The sequence below is a fragment of the Babylonia areolata genome, chromosome 2, assembly GCF_041734735.1.
Source record: "Babylonia areolata isolate BAREFJ2019XMU chromosome 2, ASM4173473v1, whole genome shotgun sequence".
Classification (NCBI taxonomy): Eukaryota; Metazoa; Mollusca; class Gastropoda; order Neogastropoda; family Buccinidae; genus Babylonia; species Babylonia areolata.
The window spans coordinates 18,955,349-18,975,248 of NC_134877.1; the positions used below are offsets into that span (position 1 = coordinate 18,955,349).

Genomic DNA, 19,900 nt, shown 5'->3' on the forward strand with positions numbered 1-19,900 from the left:
GCATGTAAAATGTTAAACGTTACATGTTTGTCTGAGTGTGGAGGTGTGCGTGCCTGAAATCTGATTGAATGACAAAGGAAACGAATGATGAGCGCCCAATGGCAGCCGTCAGCTGGCTCTACCCAGGTAGGCAGCCTGTTGTGTAAATGACTCCATGTGTGTAAAGCGCTTAGAGCTTGGTCTCTGACTGAGGATAGGCACTATATAAATATCCATATCAATATCAAACCTTCAGCTTCAGGTCACAAACAGCAACATGAAGTATCTTTAATGAACACAAATGGTGCTCAAGGCTTGAATCAAATCCAAACGACTCTAAACAAACAAATCACATCCACAAAGTATTTGACTTTTTTCTTGTTGTGGAAGGAATCTCTATGGGATGACCTTCACTCTCTTGCTTTGTCACTGGTCATCAGAAAAAAATTCGCATGTAAAGAACGCAAAATCCATACTGAGGATTTAGAAACGTTTATTGGCTGTCTCTTGACACAATTCAGAACACCACATGTTCATTCATGTCCTTATTCAGCAGTTACAAATCCAGTTTAAGTGCACACCTCCAATTTAACAACCTTTAAAACAAGAACAAAACCTTGTTTGGACAGTTCTAAGAAACAAACAAAACCTGGATGCGCTCACATCCTCAACATCAATCTAAAAGAAAAAAAACCCCACCAAAACCCACAGATTTAAAAATAACAACAACAACGACAAAACAAACCAACAAAAAACCCCAGAGGAAACAGAACAGAGATTATCACATTTGATCAACAGTGTGTGTATGAGTGTGTGCGCATGAGTTTGTCTGTATGGTGTGTGTGTGTGCATGTGTGAGTGGTAGAAGGGAAAATGGTTTGAAAAGAGAACAAGGGGGTGCTGCTGTAATTATTTTGTCATCGTTTGGTGCTGTAGATAATCAAGAAACTGCTGTACGGCGAACTCCAACATGGCAAGCGCTCCCATGGAGGCCAAAAGAAGCGCTTCAAAGACACTCTGAAAGCTTCTCTGAAGGCCTTCAACATCAGCCACGACACATGGGAGCTGAATGCAATGGACAGACCAAAGGCACCAAATCCTGTGAGGCCAACAGAATCGCTGCAGTAAAGCAACGCAGACAGGCCAGGAAAAGCAGGGCCAGCAAGTCCCCGACAGCCGCCACCATCCCCTGTCCACACTGCGTCAGAACCTTCCGGGCGCGAATTGGCCTGACCAGTCATCTGCGCACCTACAGAGCCCAACCCACCCACCCCCAGGATGACTAGATGGTCCTCGTCGATCCCGACGGACGAACCACACAGATAATCAATTGTCAGAACCATGTCGGTAGAGAATGTTAAGAAAAAAAAAAAGGAAAAAAAAAAAAAAGAAAAAAAAGAAGAAGAGATGATGATGATGGTTACACACCTGCGTTTGGCTGTGACCATGGAGAGAGATGCCAGAGCAGTGACAGTGTCAGCCTCCACAGTTTCTAACTTCTGGGCGTCCAGCAAGGATTGGTTGATGGTGCCAAGATACTGCCTCACACATGGCCAGTGACGACCTGTACGTGCACAATGCATACATAATCATATCTTTAGAAAAGGAATTTTTTCCCCCAAAAAATTATGTTTAATCTGATATATTCTTTACCATGACCCATGGTGCAGACTATGGCAGGTGTATGATTCCGGTCCTGCGCAAACTACTACCTTACTCAAGCCTAGAAATCTTAAGTGGTTGTGGAAGGTAAACTCCCTTAGTTTATTACCTCCATTATGTGAAACTGTTTGTGTTGGACATATCAGAGATTTTTATATAAAACGCACAGCTCCATGCGGCTGCTTCAAGTAACCAGAGATGCCAACCCCTGTCAAGTGTTTGTAGGAACAATTGGGAAATTTGGTGGGAACATTCTGAATTTGATAGGAACACTCAGACGTCTGGCGAAACTTCTGTTCCCGTCACTGCTTCTTCACAGCCGACACATCTGTGGCACTGTGTCGCTTCCCTGATCTTTGTTCGTCTTGTTTCTCACAACTGGAATCCATGGTTGACTTTTCTGTTTCAAGCCGCTTGTTCCTTCCTTGCACTCCATAGCTTAACTCATTCAGTACGGCCAGTCCTCTCTTCTCCTCTACACAGCTTTAGCTTCCGTCGTCAGAATTGTGGTATTCTTTGTCAACATTCACCTCTTCAGTATAAGAGCCTTCTGCTTGTAATATTTTGATGGTGGTAATTGGGGTGAAACGCTGTTAACGTCGTCTCTTTCGCCGTTCGTATGGAGAGAGTTAACCCACAGGGCACAGACACTCTTTAACTGAGACGCAACTTGATTCAGCAACGTTCTCTCTTATTCCTGCAAATGGGCTGCTCCACTCAATGCTGTTTCAATGTAAACACACACACACGATTAGCTGAGCATCATCATCCGATACTAAGGTTAGTAGTGACTGCCTTGGCCTTGAGATTGTAGGTCTAGAGCATCTGGGTAATGTTATGACAAGAAAGCATGTGACCATGCTATGTAGTTGAAAATGAACTCGTCAGAACAATTTTGAGGTTGGCGTAATGTCAGAACAAACTGCGATCAAGCGTAACAAAATACAGTGAAATCATAACAGTTGGCATCTCTGAGTAACTATTTACAAAATGACCAACATGAACTCAGGCAATTAAGCCCATCAGATACTCTCTTAATCATAATACCACAGAACAGACTATCAAAGACAAGTACATAATTAATACAAGCTGTAAAGCCCCCTGAGATACTTTCTTCATCATAATACCACAGAGCAGTTAATCAAAATCACATATAAAATCAAAAATATAAATCGTATCCTATGTCCATGCAGCTTTAGGAATCATAACACAATTTGTAAACTCAAAACAAAAACAGATAAGTGATAATTCCACAGATTTAAAAGAAAAGCAATCTCAGTGCAGGCACAAAATGATAACAAAATACAACTAAAACAACTACATATTAAAACTGATCTTCCAATAGTGACCACAGGTAATTTCCCCAGAGGTAAATGGAAACCTTAATGAAGTTGATTGAAAAGATGAGGACTGATGGCCTGGTGTTAACTCACTCGGGACGACAAGTTTTCTCCCTTGCTTTCCTCCACAGACGGCCCATTTGTAAGGGTTTGGAAAAAATTTACAAAAAATACAAAATACTGTGTAAGAAAATGAAACTTTCAGAACTGGTTTATTACGTGTTGAGCTATTACATATATATAAAAAAAAAAAATCAAATTTCTCATTTTATTTTTACAGTTTTGCCATATGTAGAAAATACTGCCAATTTTTCACCCCAAATCACCATACCCATGCTCGCTTTCTGCATTAAATTTGCTTTCTTCTTCATCATCATCCACCTCTTCAATGTCCGACCCTTCAGTTTGTAGCATTTCAAGTACTTCAGCAACCCTAAAACGTTGCTGTCACTGCCTTGTTCGCTTCACAACATTCTGAGAAGAGCCCGCTTTGCTAACAGGCTGGCATGCGAGCAGACGACCGGTCAGTGACTTTGTCAGCGTGTGTGCGAGAGGGGCCACACATCCCAGGCTCACCAATCATACTGTAAGATTGTGGAGTGACCCAGAATAGCGCACTCTACTTGGCTAATCACAAAATCACGTGTACAGCGCATGATGGAATTTTACTTTTGGAGAATGCTATTCCATTCCTTCGTCTGAATCCGAATACGTTTTGTGTAGGAATGCGTGAGCATTCCTTCGTCCGGAGAGAGTTAATGCATCCACCCAGGAAGCAAGAGGATCTGAGTGCAGGGGATTAAATCCTACCACATTCTGCAGTCTTTTCTCCCCATCCATCAAACCTCGAGTGGTGGTCTGGATGCTAGTCATTTGAATGAAATGGTGAACCAAGGTCCCATAAAGCAGCATGCACTTAGCACATGTAAAAGAACCCATAGCAACAAGATAATTGTCCCTGGCATAATTCTGTAGAAAAATCCACTTTGACAGGAAAAGAAATACATTTGCAGGCAGAAAAAAAGCCCCCCCCCCCAAAAAAAAAGAAAAAAAAGGTGGCACTGCACTGTAGAGACATGCTCTCCCTCAGGACAGCAACCTGAATTTCACACAGAGAAATCAGCTGTGGCAAAGCCCTGTTACATACATACAACCTAAATGAGATAAGTCAGTAAGTTTTGTGTCAACCCATCGCAGAGGAGAAACTTACACTGTAGTCTGATGGTGGTCTCCAGAGTTTCCAGGGCGGGCTTGCAGATAGGGCGAGTCAGCTCCTTCTCTGAGATGGGCAGCAACTGTACCCACACGGCATTGTATTATGATGACAATCATTACACCTTCACCACTGCTATCACCATCACTGTCACCAACAACACGGGTATGTACGCACATGTGCACATGTACACATTCACATACACACTCACACTTGTTTAAAAGCTTTCTATACCTGAAAGATCGTTTGAAGATGTTGGAGATAAATTTCATGTCATTATAACAAAGATTCTGGAAGTTTGTAAAATTTGTTTCACAGTCCATTTCGACAGTTGCTTTACTTTTCTTTTCGAAGTTTGCAACTTAACATTATAAAATGGCCTCATTACTTTTTTTTCCATCTGAAATCACACAATGTGAACAGGTATTAAACTGAAGAATACACACACACTAATCCACACACAAAAAAGTTTCTAAAAATTTTTGGGTGGCTACAAGCACTATGTTGTTAAAGATCACAACAGCAACAGCATACACACACACACACTCACACATATCCCATATCTCCCCGCCCCACCTGGCTCCACATAGACGTACTGACAGAAATGATGTCAGCAGAACCAACCTCCAGTCAACAGAACCCACCTCCTCTCCCAGTAGTGCCCGCACGCAGGCCTCGGAGGCGTCACAGATGCTGGTGATGTCGTAGCCCCCCTCCAACGTCAGCACCACTTTGCCACCCGCCAGGGACATCAGTTCTCGTGTCATGTGGCCAAAACCTGCACAGGGGTTACAGTGTACCTTTGGTTAAAATGACTGTTCATCTATCTTTCTTGTCTACAGCCCACCCCCAAAAGCGGAGTATGGCTGCCTACATGGCGGGGTAAAAACGGTCATACACGTAAAAGCCCACTCGTGTACATACGAGTGAACCTAGGAGTTGCAGCCCATGAACGAAGAAGAAGAAGAAGAAGTCTACAGCCCAAATGACCATACTGGGACATCAGTTCCAGTGTCGTGTAGCCAAAATCTGGACAGGAGTTAGAGTGTATTCTTGAGGTCAATTTGAGTCCAAGGTTAAAATAAATATACTATTTAACTTTGTTGTTTGCAGCCCAAACAACCATATAGGGACATATCAGGGTGGTAAACTGAGTCTATCCAACCAAGTACTGACATATTTCAAAGTAGAAGACTTTTTTTTTCTCTCTTTGTTTCTTTTTTGTTCTCTTGGTCAAAACAGATTTTTTTTTTGGTGGTATGTTTGCTTCAGAAATTCCTTCTCCTAATGCTACTTGTAGTCAGAGGTGCAAATAACCTTTGGAGCAGAACCTTTTTTTTTTAACAGCTTACTAATTTTATACTACTTTCTTGTTCATATGGGCCAAAGGGCCAACAAAAACTGAACAAAACCAATACTGCTATTGTTATGATTACACTCAGGTATACATATACATATATGCACACACACACACACATACACAAGTGCAAATGCTTCAGTAATGTGACAGTCAAGCAAATAATTCTTGACTGTGATTTGATGAAGCCGTACTTGCACGAAAGTGTTTCACCACATGTGTGTGCGAACATTAATATTTTAGACTTTTCGCATTCACTACCAGTTGTTTTGTTTGTTACTTTAGTGATTTCTCTTTAAAAAAAAAAAAAATCCATTAAATAAATTTTTGTAATTGTATATTCATTTCAAATTCCACCCTCCAACTATCTGATTTCCCCCAACTCACCATTCACCCCCCCCCCCCCCTCCCCTCCTCTCCAAAGTGATAACACTCTAATGTAAAAATCAATACACAAACAAACTGTCTACGATCACCAGTATGTGCGACGGGACAGTAAATACAATTCATCATCAACACACACACACGCACGCACACACACACACACATACACACACACACACACACTGTCCAGGAAGCACATGTCACTCACAAGCAGCTGAGACTTCGTATCCTCCCAGGGCAGTGGGGTGACCCTTTGCAGCATCAAAGCCAGACGACACCAGCACACACTCTGGATTGAACTCCCGGGCAATGGGCATCACAATGGTTCTGTCCATGAAGGAAGAATAAGACACTGACACCAAGAGAGAGGTATGCTTGTTGGCAAGTATCTTTGTGCTGGAATTTTTATAGTCCTGTTTTAATGTATTGTGTATTTTATGTAGTTTCGGTCTTAGCTGTGATGTCATTTTTTCTATCTGGTTATTTTTAATGGGTGTGTGTGTGTGGGTGTGTTTGTGTGTGCATGTGTTTGTGATGCCCAGTTACAATGCTCTGGTACGCGTGTGTAAGTGTGTAAGTATGTTGGTGTGTCCGAACAGAATTCTTTGTTAGAAAATAAGAAATATTTTAATTCTTATGCAATTTTGTTTTCAGTGCAGTTGATATTTAATGTCAGTGTGTGTGTGTCTGTATGGGAGGGACATTTATATATCTATGTGTGTGTGCGTGTGTGTGTGTGTGTGTGTGTGTGTGTTCTATAAAATGCATTTTGTTTTAATCTATGCCTTATTTATTTCATAGGTATTATAATCTTTAGTGTGCTTTTGCATTCATATGAACACACTGGATGTTTTCCATTGTCAGATAGCAGTTGATATGTTTTTTTAAGGCATGTTTATAGTCAACTATGATGTAAGGCGCTTTGAGCAGCATTGGTGCTGGATATCGCGCCATAGAAAAACTAAGTATTATTATTATTATTATGGATATGAATATGGATAACATGCTAATTGGACCACAGCCCCTATGAAAGAATAAACAAAACAACACAGGTTTCTTCAATTTCTTTGAAAAAAACCCATGAAAATATATAATATACAGGTGCTCTACTCCGTGCGACTAGACATGTTTTGCTGCTGTGCAAATTTGTTTGAAAAAAACAACATGAAAATACATAAAAAAATATATGAAATAAAACAGCACCACATAAACAGTACAACATATAATGTAAGTATTGTTTTCTCTAAACTTCAATGGTTTGTGCAGGAAAAGGGACAAGCTCCATTCAACATATTGCCAACTGCATGACATCAATGAACTCAACTTAATGTTACTTGCTATCAGGAGACAGCGACAGAGAGAGAGAGAGAGAGGCAGAGAGAGATGGCAGAGACACCAAAACTTACTAAATCTCTAACCAACTGGGTTTGGGGGTTTGGGGGGCAGGGTGGGGGGGAATAAAAAGATAAATAAAAAAATCCCCCCAAAAACCAGGCAAGTTATGGTAAAGATGAGTAGTCCCAAAAACAGAAGGGCTATTTCTAAGACGTTCAAAACTTTGCCAACTTCAGTCACCTAACAAATCTTTGTGAACTATAACTCAGACTGTGTGTATGATTTTCGATTTATGCTCATATCTTCTTATGAACTATCCCTCCCCACCTAATATTCCTTGTGACCCCGGTACACTCGGTAATAAAGACATATTCTATTCTATTCTGTGATTATTGTCGTTTTCAGGACACAGTGCAAAGTAGCAAAATACTAATTTCTGTGAATAAATCACCATACTGCTAACCTGATGAGACACATCTGGAAACATAAAAGCACCACTATCATATACCATGTTTTTAAAAACCCTACCTATCCCAACTCCTATTCTTGTCAAATGTTCTATGAGCCCCTATTCTTGCTAAACAATGGCACTGATATGAACCTGTGTTTCTGCTCAGTCTTGGCAAAGATATGAACCTGTCTCCTAGCTAAACGTTGGCAACGATATGAACCGGTCTTCTAGCTAAACACTGGCAAAGAACTGAACCTGTCTCCTAGCTAAACGCTGGCAAAGATATGAACCTGTCTTCTAACTAAACACTGGCAAAGATATGAGCCTGTCTTCTAGCTAAACGCTGGCAAGGATACGAACCTGTCTTCTAGCTAAACTTTGGCAAAGATCTGAACCTGTCTTCTAGCTAAACACTGGCAAAGATATGAACCGGTCTTCTAGCTATATGTTGGCAAAGATATGAACCTGTCTCCTAGCTAAACGTTGGCAATGATATTAACCTGTCTTCTAGCTAAACACTGGCAAAGAACTGAACCTGTCTCCTAGCTAAACGCTGGCAAAGATATGAACCTGTCTTCTAACTAAACACTGGCAAAGATATGAGCCTGTCTTCTAGCTAAACGCTGGCATGGATACGAACCTGTCTTCTAGCTAAACTTTGGCAAAGATATGAACCGGTCTTCTAGCTATATGTTGGCAAAGATACGAACCTGTCTTCTAGCTAAATGCTGGCGAAGATATGAACCCTTTTTCTTGCTCAACGTTAGCGAAGATATGAACTCTATTCTGGCTACACACCGGCAAAGACACAAACCTGAAGGCAGTGAGATATTCAGCGTCTCCCATGGGGGGGTTGAGACTGCCGCCAAAGGCGATGTTGACGTTGAAGCCCTGACCGGAGTCTGCGCCGCATTCTGTGGGGGCGCCAGTGCCAGGAAAGAAGTTGCCGTTGTCATGGCGATGGATGGATATATACAGAACGTGGGGATCGTCATAGAACATCTGTTGTGTGCCGTTACCATGATGCACGTCCTGGATAAGTTGTGGAAAAGAAAAAGAAGCAGAACGGTTGACATGATGTTTATTTTTAGCATCGTGATTGGAGGCAAAGTCTTCAATGAGTTACCCATTTCCTTCAGTTAATTAAAAGTCAATGTTCTTACTAGTTGCCTCAAACCTCTGTATTTGCCTTCTTGGGTACCTGGAAGATGGAATCAAAGATGAATACGAAAACAGAAGTACTTCTCTTCTTCTTCTGCGTTCACTCGTATGCACACGAGTGGGCTTTTACGTGTATGACCATTTTTACCCCGCCATGTAGGCAGCCATACTCCGTTTTCGGGGGTGTGCATGCTGGGTATGTTCTTGTTTCCATAACCCACCGAACGCTGACATGAATTACAGGATCTTTAACATGCGTATCTGATCTTCTGCTTGCGTATACACACGAAGGGGGTTCAGGCACTAGCAGGTCTGCACATATGTTGACCTGGGAGATCGTAAAAATCTCCACCCTTCACCCACCAGGCGCCGTCACCATAATTCGAACCCGGGACCCTCAGATTGACAGTCCAACGCTTTAACCACTCGGCTATTGCGCCCGTCAACAGAAGTACAATTAAAGAAAATTATTCAAAAGATTCATTTCTGATGTGTTTCCATTAAGGAAAACTTACTCTGTTTTCTCAATGTTTTTGGGTTTTTTTTCTCAATAATTCATTGATATGATGTACCATGTTTTCTTAATCAAACATGAAGAAAATATACTCTGTTTTCTCAACATGCTTCCCCCCCCCTCCCCCTAATTCATTAATTAAATCTACCATGTTTTCGTAATGAAACATGAAGAAAATCTGTCTTCTCAATATGCCTTTTTCTAATTAATTTACATGATCTACCATGTTTTCTTAATCAAACATGAAGAAAATCTATTCCGTTTTCTCAATATGCTTTAAAAAAAACAACAACAAAAAACAAACATTAATAGGATCTACCATGTTTTCTACATCAAACACCAAAAAAAAAAAAAAAAAAAGGTGGCAGCTTACCCAATCCACAATGAGAATCTTGTTCAGTTTGTACTTTTCTCTCAGCTGCTTGGCAGCAATAGCAATGGAGTTGAAGTAACAGAAGCCCCTGCAAAACACGCATCACAGACTCAATTAAAGAAGAAGAGAAAAAAGAAAGAAAGACAGACAGACAGAAAAGGAAAGGAGATAGAGAAATAACATAAAAAGGAATTCAAGGTCTCTACCAAGACAGAGACAGAAAGAGAGAAAGAGAGAGAGAGAGAACAAGTGATGGTCTAGAGGTAACGCATCCGCCTAGGAAGCGAGAGAATCTGAGCGCGCTGGTTCGAATCACGGCTCAGCCGCCGATATTTTCTCCCCCTCCATTAGACCTTGAGTGGTGGTCTGGACGCTAGTCATTCGGATGAGACGATAAACCGAGGTCCCGTGTGCAGCATGCACTTAGTGCACGTAAAAGAACCCACGGCAACAAAAGGGTTGTTCCTGGCAAAATTCTGTAGAAAAATCCACTTTGACAGGAAAAACAAATAAAACTGCACGCAGGAAAAAATACAAAAAAATGGGTGGCGCTGTAGTGTAGCGACGCGCTCTCCCTGGGGAGAGCAGCCCGAATTTCACACAGAGAAATCTGTTGTGATAAAAAGGAATACAAATACAAATACAAAGTGTGTGTGTGTGTGTGTGTGTGTGTGTGCGTGTGTGTGTGTGCATGTGTTGCATGCATGCATGGATGCAGGCATTGGTGTGAAAGCTGTGTGCACAAATTCCTCTCTGTTTTCACAAACCCAGTTCCACGGGGACATCTGCAGTTACTCACATGGCTTGGTCTTTTTCTGCGTGATGACCGGGAGGGCGAACAATAGCCAGACCATTCTGGAAAACACACACACACATGCACGCGCACACACACACACAAGCACGCAAACACACACACACACCACAAGGATCCTCATCAGATGTCATAAAGCATATAAACTCAAGTTAATGAAAATGTTCTAATTACGTCTATTTATGAACATTCTTTTCTTAATAGATAAGCCCATTCATGTTCTATTCAGTTCATGTTGTTTGCATCCCAGTGGATTATGAAAGCTAATGCAAGACTGGAAACACGTCAAAAAGAACTGTTCAACAAACAGTTAAAAAAAACAACAACAAAAACAAACACACACACACACACAACCCCCCCTCCCATCCACCCCCCAAAAAACACAGCATCAAAACACAACCATGAAGCATAACAGAAAGTTCACATCTGAGAACTAAGGCAAATATACAGCGATCATAAAGGCAGTGTTATCTAAATATTTATCAAACTGTCAGCAACCATCAGCTTTAATTTTCACCATGACTGACTTTGGTTTTTCCAAGGTAAAACATTCACTCACTCAGTACGGCCAGTCCTCTCTTCTCCTCTACACAGACCCCTCGGATGTCCAGTGGGTGTCTGAATGACCCAGCCTTTAGCTTCCGTCGTCAGAATTGTGGTATTCTTTGTCAACATTCACCTCTTCAGTATAAGAGCGTTCCGCTTGCAATATTTTGATGATGGTAATTGGGGTGAAATGCTGTTAACGTCGTCTCTTTCGCCGTTCGCATGGAGAGAGTTAAAGGTCCCATATCCTTTAAAGGAAATTTTCTATCTAAAATTACGTTTAAATAACATACTTACCGTGACCCAACTAGTGCAGACTCCGGCAGGGGTCCGACATTCCTGTCCTGTGCAAACTACTATCCGCCTATGTGGAGAAAACGAAACTACGGCCGATAACCTCCCGGAAGTAGGTAACCTCCCCTTTGTCCCGCTGGCTAGCGCCCTCTTTTGACGGCAGCCATCATGACTCCTGTTCCTGTGCTCTTCATACGGCTAAGTTTTTTTTTGTATTTTCTGCCTGTCTGTCGATTCTCTGGCGTTCTTGTTTGTTGTCAAATTATGTCTCCAACCAAGTCACATAATTATGTCGCTCGATTGGGGAATAGTGCTAAAATTAAGGCGCGATCGCAATCGATTCGCTGACACTCTGGGCCCTCTACTCCTGGCCCTCTCAACAACGCCAACCCGCCGCCTCCTCCACTTCCTCCAGCCTTTAATAATCTTAGGGGCAGTGAATTCATATCCACTGTATCTTGGGCTCAGCATGTTTTTTTTTTAACATTGGGAAAACCCAATGCCCTCCAGTTTACATTAACAAACAGTGCCCACAAGTTCCCTGCTACACTCACCTTCAGATCTCCGGCAACCACACGACTTGCCAGTTCCGTCACACAGCCTGCTGCCTGAAACAGTCAATGACCAAGTCAGCCAGTGAGTGAGCGAGAGTGTGGCTGTCATGATGATATTATCTGCATGGATTTCATTGCATTGCTGGTAATATATGCATTCTTTACCATTTCTGTTGTTTAGTAACTGAATGTATGAGTAAGCATGTAATACTAATTACATACAGGAAACAGCAGTATTTCCAGAGCATAATTACACATATATCAATTATCTATGTTACAAACTGCAATATTTCCTGAGTATATACAAGTGTGATGAATATAATTGCTCAGCTTATATCACATATTGACATAAGCTTACAGTTGGGCCAACAGCAAAGTGTGAATTGTATGATCAATGGTTTCTCCACTGAAATGCAAATTCATTTACAGCTTGGTCTTTTGTGAAGGACCATGACTCTCAATCTACATTGCAATACAGCACTGGATCTTTGTGCAGCAGCCTTTGGGGCCACTTGGACTGTGGGGATCTTCCCATCGCTGACTGTCCTAAACCCCTCTGGGCCAAGAGAGTGAGGTTGTAACTTGGGCAAGACACTCTCTACTCTAATCAGTTTGTAGCCCTGAAAGTCAGGAAAGCAGCTGCCTCCAGAATGGTGGTCATAGTCAGACACGATGGTCATACATAATGACAGATCACTATGCCAGGCTGCTGACACTAACCTGACTAATAATGATGATAATCAATATTACTACACTATATGTGTGTGCGTGGTGTGTGTGTGTGTGTGTGTGTGTGTGTGTGTGTGTGTGTGTGTGTGTGTGTGTGTGTGTGTGTGTGTGTGTGTGTGTGTGTGGGTAGATGTGCAATGCGGCTTGGCTGACTGAAATGGAGAGGCACGTAAATGTCAGTAATCTGTATATTTGTATATAGCTATTTCCATTTGGTGCCATTTATCTTTTTATTTTCTATTCATTTTATTCATTTTATTTGTTTGTTGTTTTCTTCTTATGTTGGATATGTGCTGCTGCCAAAAAGAAAATCTCTGTACCAAAGTATAGACAATAAAGTTTGTGTATTGTGTATTGTATTGTGTATATGTCTGGCTAAAAAAAAAAAAAAAAAAAATTCCCCAGCATCTCCCAGAAATGTAGGAAAAAACAAAGAAACAAAAAAAACCTCTCTCTCTCTATATATATATATATGTGATAGTCAGTCATGTCCGACTATGACCATCAGAACAGCAGAGGAGGCAACTGCTGTTCTGACTATTTAGGCTAGAATTTGATTACAGTGGAGAGTGTCTTGCCCAAGTACATCCCCACTCTCTCGGCCAAGAGGGTTTTAGGACAGTCGGTGATGGGATGGTTCCCAAAGGCCAACTAGCCCACAAGGCTGCAACACTAAGAGCCAGTGCAATTTCACCTCCTAGTTTGAGAGTCATAGTCCTTCACAAAAGACTAAGCTGTAAATGGTTTCCCATTGACTGAGAGAAACCACTAGACCATCCCAAACCAACAGTGATGGCACCAACATTCACAATAAAACTTACACCTTGATTTTTCTCCAAAAAACGCTGTACACGGCAACTTACATAATACATCCTGACAACTTGTTCACACTACCTACATCTCTGTCCACAAACTCTTAGGGCCATTTATCAAGTTCCATGTTATAATTTTTGTTGTTGTCAAATTTCTTTCCTGATTTGTTCTGCCTGGTTTCTATATCAACTGAATGCTTTCCGATAGTTGCTTTCTTTTTCTGTCTTTTTTTCCCCCCATTAAATGATGACAGCAACCTTCAGTGAGTAAGTGGAGTTGTCATCACTTCTTAAAAAAACAAAAACAAAAACAAACAAAATGAAGCCAAAACGCCACTACCACCAACCCCCCCGCCCCCACCCCCCAACCCTTACAAAACCTAGTTAGTCTTGAATTAACTCACTCCATACGAATGGCAAAAGAGATGACGTTAACAGCGTTTCACCCCAATTACCACCATCAAAATATTGCAAGTGGAAGGCTCTTATACTGAAGAGGTGTTTGTTGACAAAGAATACCACAATTCTGACGACGGAAGCTAAAGGTTGAGTCATTCAGACACCCACTGGACATCCGAGGGGTCTGTGTAGAGGAGAAGAGAGGACTGGCCGTACTGAGTGAGTTAAGTATAGCTAGGATTTCCATCTTTCCTTTCAAAACAACATAAATGGTTACCAGTTTCACAAGGTGGACAAATAAACAAAGGCAGGGTTGGCTGAACAAAGAATATACCATCCGAGCTGCAGTGGAGGTGTAGTTGTCGTTCCACACAGTGTCCGAATCAACACCGATCCCTCCGCACAGCAAGATGCAAAAGCGCATGGGCGAGTTCTCTGCAACGATGAGAAGAGCACATAACCAACCAGTGAAGCACAGATCACTTTTCCAAAATTATCGTCAGCAGTGAATAACTATCAATGAAATACAGATTCTAAAAAATCTACAAATAATGTAAACACCGATTAATTATATAGATCTGTATATCACACCAACATCTTGTACATGCAAGTCTGTAAGTCTATCAATAACAGATAACTAACTTCTGATACAGGTTTAAAAAACAACAACAAAAAAAAAACACTTCATAAAACAATCTTTAATAACAAGCTCAACTAAAACAGATCCAAGTCTCAGACTGAAACAAATCTCTGCAACATCATTTGGGTGTTGTGGTAAAACAACAACAGAAAAAAAAAGCGAAAATACCTATTAAGCGCTGTCTGTTGTAGGGGTTGCCACCAAAGATCTCTGAATACAGTTCTGTGTGGCAGCTCTGGAGTTCTTCCAGGGTTGCTTTCCGGCTTCGCACTCTCTGCAGTGAACATCAGAACATCAACATGTCAATGGTTAACTTCATGAGAACAGACCCAACCTTTATCATAAAGACCATTTGGTTCACACACACACACACACACACACACACACAAGAGTACAACATTTTGCACAAATTCACATACACACAAAGACATACATAAATGCAAAAAAAAACATTACTAGCTGCATAATTATTAAATGTGCTTTCACACAACACATACAACCTAACACACACTCCTTGTGGGAATCAGAAGATATTTTGAAAACATTATGTGCCAAGTGTGAGACTCATTAAAATATTGAATTCATATTGTCTGACACAGATAAAAAAAAAAATAAAAAAAAACCAAACAAACCCAAACCACACACACAAATAGACAAAATACCAGACCTGGTTCTCTTCTTGGATAATTTTTTCTTGTTCACAAATGCTGAATTAAAATTAAACCTAATGTAAATGTGCTACTGAAGGACCTGAACTATAATTACAAAAATCGAGAGACTGTGAAAAGTGTACAGATTTTGAAAGATGGAATATGCAGAGATTCAGAAAAAATGGTTCCCTTGCAACAAACTAATTGAAATGTAGACTTACATCCATCACAGTAATCACAATTGTAGTCTATCAAACTGGTACACAATTCTTCTTCTTCTTCTTCTTCGTCCATGGGCTGCAACTCATATGCATACGAGTGGGCTTTTACGTGTATGACCGTTTTTACCCCGCCATGTAGGCAGCCATACTCCATTTTCAGGGGTACTGGTACACAATGAACTGCTCTCCTTCGACAGATATTTGATCTTACGTTGTTTCCTTGCAGTTTTTGATTGTTGTTTTCTGAATTAGATGGATGACTGTTTATAGCACTGATCTGATTAATCAGGTTAAGGTTAACTCATTCTATACTGCTCGATGACTTCCTTCATAATACTCTCTGTACTGGCTGTTTGTTTAAGTTACAAGAAAAATATCTAAAAAAGAATGAGATTACATACAGCTGTGAAATTTTGAGACACAATAAAGAACAGAATGGACTAACATTTTGCAAAGCTTCAAAGCACTCACTTAATTACTGACTGATTTAATGTATTTTGAAAAAAATCTGTTTTTCACAACTGACATTATGGGGTGAATTTTTCTCATATAACAGAAATTTTACAAGTGTGGTCTTTTGTAACCATAGACACTTCCTAATTGTAGCAACTGAATGGGCAACTGTGTATACACAGTGGATATCCACTATAGAATCAGTTAGCATTCGACTTTGAGCCATAGTACTTGCCGAAGTTGACGAAGACGCCATCTTGTCAAACGAGCGAGCAAGAAGGGTGACTGTATGCTCGCATGTATTGTACTCAAAGGCATTTCAGCCACAACAAAAGTACAGGTGCACTTTTGGGTGACCGTAGAACAGAGCTGTGCCATTTGGTTTCACACAAAACTGTTAACCAATGAACTACGAATTTTTGAACTCGCGCTATGCTATATCTCACCACAGTAACGAAGCGTTGTGCGCAAGAGGTACGGTACAGCGTATCTTAGTACAGAAAGATTTAAAGCTTCCAAAGTCCATTAGAGCAGTGAATTCATGTCCACTGTGTCTAGGGCTCGGCATGAGGTAGAGTCCAATCCTTTCCTTTCACTGTTTCCCAACTGAAGTCAGGTACCCAAACACAACTGGGAGGAGTGAAAAAAAAATCAGAGTAAAGTGCCTTTGCCGAGGACACAATGCCAGGCTGAAACAGGGCTCTGAACACTGACCACTGGTGAACACTGGATCAGAAATCCAACACCTAACCGATTCTGCCACAGTGCTTAATGGACACATTATTTTTTGACATTTAACTCTCTCCAGACGAAGGAATGCTCAAGCATTCCTACACAAAGCGTATTCGGATTTGGACGAAGGAATGGAATAGCATTCTCCGAAAGTAAAATTCCATCAAGCGCTGTACACGTGATTTTGCGATTAGCCAAGCAGAGTGCGCTATTCTGGGTCACTCCACAATCTTACAGTATGACTGGTCAGCCTGGGATGTGTGGCCCCTCTTGCACACACGCTGACAAAGTCACTGACTGGTCGTCTGCTCGCATGCCAGCCTGTTAGCAAAGCGGGCTCTTCTCAGAATGTTGTGAAGAGAACAAGGCAGTGACGGCAATGTTTTAGGGTTGCCGAAGTACTTGAAATGCTACAAACTGAAGGGTCGGACATTGAAGAGGTGGATGATGATGAAGAAGAAAGCGAATTTAATGCAGAAAGCGAGCATGAGTATGGTGATTTGGGGTGAAAAATTGGCAGTATTTTCTACATATGGAAAAACTGTAAAAATAAGATGAGAAATTTGGTTTTTTTATATGTAATAGCTCAACATGTAATAAACCAGTTCTGAAAGTTTCATTTTGTTACACAGTATTTTGTATTTTTTGTAATTTTTTTCCAAACCCTTACAAATGGGCCGTCTGTGGGGAAAAGCAAGGGAGAAAACTTGTCGTCCCGAGTGAGCTAAACAAACAAAAAACAGATGAACTGACCTCGCAGCGAGAAACAAGGCCCACATCAGTCAGTCGGCCCCAGATGCTCTGGATCCGCCCAGCGTGTTCTAAATGGCTGTCGTTGTTGGGACAGCTGCACTGGTGCTTCAACATGCTTGTGTCGTAAGCAAGACCTGCACATACAGGTGTGACACTTTCAGTTTCAACGTGGGTGAAGACAGATCCATATATGCTACACCACAACTGCTGTCAGGAAAAAAAAAAATCTTGATATTGTCTGATGCAAAATCAGGATTAACCCCCTCATCATTCTGCTGAATAGTCTGAGCATTGGGTGCTCACCTGAGTTTCCCCGTATATGATCCCTGGCGCACCTGATGGGTTAAGGGTGGATATTTTCCTATCTCCCAACTCAACAGATGTGCAAACCTGCTCGTGCCTGAACCCCTTGCATGTGCATACACACACAGAAGATTAAATACGCACATTAAAAATCCTGTAATCCACTTCATGGTTTGGTGGGTAATGGAAACATGAACATACCCACCATGCACCCCCCCCCCCCCCGAACAGGAAATGGCCGTCTACATGGCACGGTAACAACCAAACAGTTATCCATATAAAAAGTTACATGTCTGTGTGAGTGTGTGTGTGCATGACTGAAACCTGAATAACACAGGAAATGAATGATAAGCGCCCAAAGGCAGGTCTCAGCTGGCTCTACCCAGGTGGGCAGCCTGTTGTGCAAATGGCACTGTTTGTAAAGCGTCAGAGCCTGGTCTCTGACTGAGGATAGGTGCTATATAAGTATCCATATTGTATGATATCACACTAGCCAATTATCTTTATTATGACAGGGCCAAGCACTGTCTTTCACAATATCAAGTCAGGGCCTAACTATCCTACATCGTCAACAAACAGCAAAGAGTGGTAACTCTTTGCATTCACAAGGTACACAGCTTCAAGTCAATGCTGCTTATGCAACTGATTCAGATTGCACACAGGTAAATAAAAAGGTAGATTGGAACATATCCTTCACAGGACTCTCTCTGTCAGTGATAGTGTAAACAACAGATATTTTGGAAAAAAAAAAAAAAAAAAAAAAAAAAGGGTGTGTGTGTGTGTGTGTGTGTGTGTGAAGTGCACACACATACCTGTGGTAAAATTATATGAGACAGGACCCGTCTCCGTCGGCTGCTGAGGTGGCACGGAGAAAGTGACTAAGGGAGACGACTGTGTGCGGGCGAGGGGGCGGTGGTGGGAGGAGCGGTGACGGCCCTTGATGATCTCCCGCTGCTGGGAGAGAAAGGTCTCACGGTCACGCTGCTGTTTCTCCAGCTCACTCGGTGCCAGCGCTCCCTCGTCCATTTTGATTTCTGCCTCCTTCATCTCCTGCAGAAGAACATGTCCAGCTATTGAAGTACAGAATGCGCAAGCATGCATGCGCTGTGTCCATAGTAACTGACCTTTCCATACAACAAGATATCATTCATTGTAAGTAGGTATTCCAGAATTCCTAGAGCAGAGATCGCCTTGAGTCGATCAGTAAGGCTGTCAGACTGTCATGTTGCTTTGTGTTATTATATAGTTAAACACACCAGCTGTGTTCAGTGAGTTTCTTTACTGTGGTAGGCATCAGTACGATTGAAGATATAACAGCGAGGAGGAATTTTGTTTAATGTCCCGTCACACATATCGGTGATTGAAGACATTTTGTTAAAGTATTTATGAATACATCTGAGTATTATCGGTTAGAAGGGGTGGGAAATGTGGATGAATGGAGGGTTGGAAGAAACTGGGCAAATGAGGGTAAAAATGTGGGTGAAATTTGGAAGAAAAACAACAACAACAACAAAACAACTCTAAATACAGTTACAGGAAATTACTTAAAGGACTTCATAAAAGAGAAGTTGTTAAACTGACAAGCGAAACAACTGATAATGAATGCAAAAAGTCAAAAACATCAACGTTCTCAGTCACTTGTGAAGACACACTTTCGTGTACAAAAGGCTTCATCAAACTACAGTGAAAAATTATATGTTCAATTGTCAGGTTACTAAAGCATATGCACTTGACAGTAGAACAATACTTGGTCCGTAATGAATTTGATAATAGTCTGAGATATAACAGCATGCATGCAGGCATGCATTTATACCTGCACATGTTAAAATCATATGTTTAGTATCACTCAAAGTAAAAAGACACTGAAGTCAAGGAAGCTGCTTTGCTGCATTTTCAGTTGAAGTGATAGCAGACAAAGAAAGAGGGGTATATGTGTGATAAGAGGCAAGTTTGGGGAAAGGCGCTATTCACACATGTGCATTTGTGTGACCGTCATGCATATTTTGAGAGTGTATTGGTGGGTGGGTGGGTGAGTGAGTGAGTGAGAGAGGAGAGGGAGGGAGAGAGAACGAGAGAGAGAGTGTGTGTGTGTATGTTTGTGTGCAAGTGTGTGTGTGTGTGTGTGTGTGTGTGTGTGTGTGTGTGTGTGTGTGTGTGTGTGTGTGTGTGAGAGAGAGAGAGAGAGAGAGAGAGAGAGAGAGAGAGAGAGAGACAGAGACAGAGAGATTGTGTAT

The 19,900-nt window shown here is 41.5% G+C and overlaps 1 protein-coding gene across 4 annotated transcripts in view; it reads right to left on the bottom strand.

Moving 5' to 3' along the window:
* The window catches only part of LOC143298772 (histone deacetylase 5-like), a 152,076-nt gene that overhangs the window by 5,336 nt on the left and 126,840 nt on the right, over nucleotides 1–19,900 (bottom strand). For all 4 annotated transcript variants that reach the window (XM_076611731.1, XM_076611748.1, XM_076611740.1 and 1 more), the window contains 12 exons: nucleotides 18,479–18,716; nucleotides 17,364–17,497; nucleotides 14,723–14,828; nucleotides 14,249–14,349; nucleotides 11,975–12,028; nucleotides 10,569–10,624; nucleotides 9,770–9,857; nucleotides 8,536–8,753; nucleotides 6,144–6,262; nucleotides 4,839–4,972; nucleotides 4,192–4,276; nucleotides 1,408–1,543 (listed from right to left, as the gene is read on the bottom strand). In XM_076611731.1, the coding sequence (XP_076467846.1) occupies nucleotides 1,408–1,543; nucleotides 4,192–4,276; nucleotides 4,839–4,972; nucleotides 6,144–6,262; nucleotides 8,536–8,753; nucleotides 9,770–9,857; nucleotides 10,569–10,624; nucleotides 11,975–12,028; nucleotides 14,249–14,349; nucleotides 14,723–14,828; nucleotides 17,364–17,497; nucleotides 18,479–18,716 (1,469 nt within the window). The remainder of the gene's footprint in view (nucleotides 1–1,407; nucleotides 1,544–4,191; nucleotides 4,277–4,838; nucleotides 4,973–6,143; nucleotides 6,263–8,535; nucleotides 8,754–9,769; nucleotides 9,858–10,568; nucleotides 10,625–11,974; nucleotides 12,029–14,248; nucleotides 14,350–14,722; nucleotides 14,829–17,363; nucleotides 17,498–18,478; nucleotides 18,717–19,900) is intronic.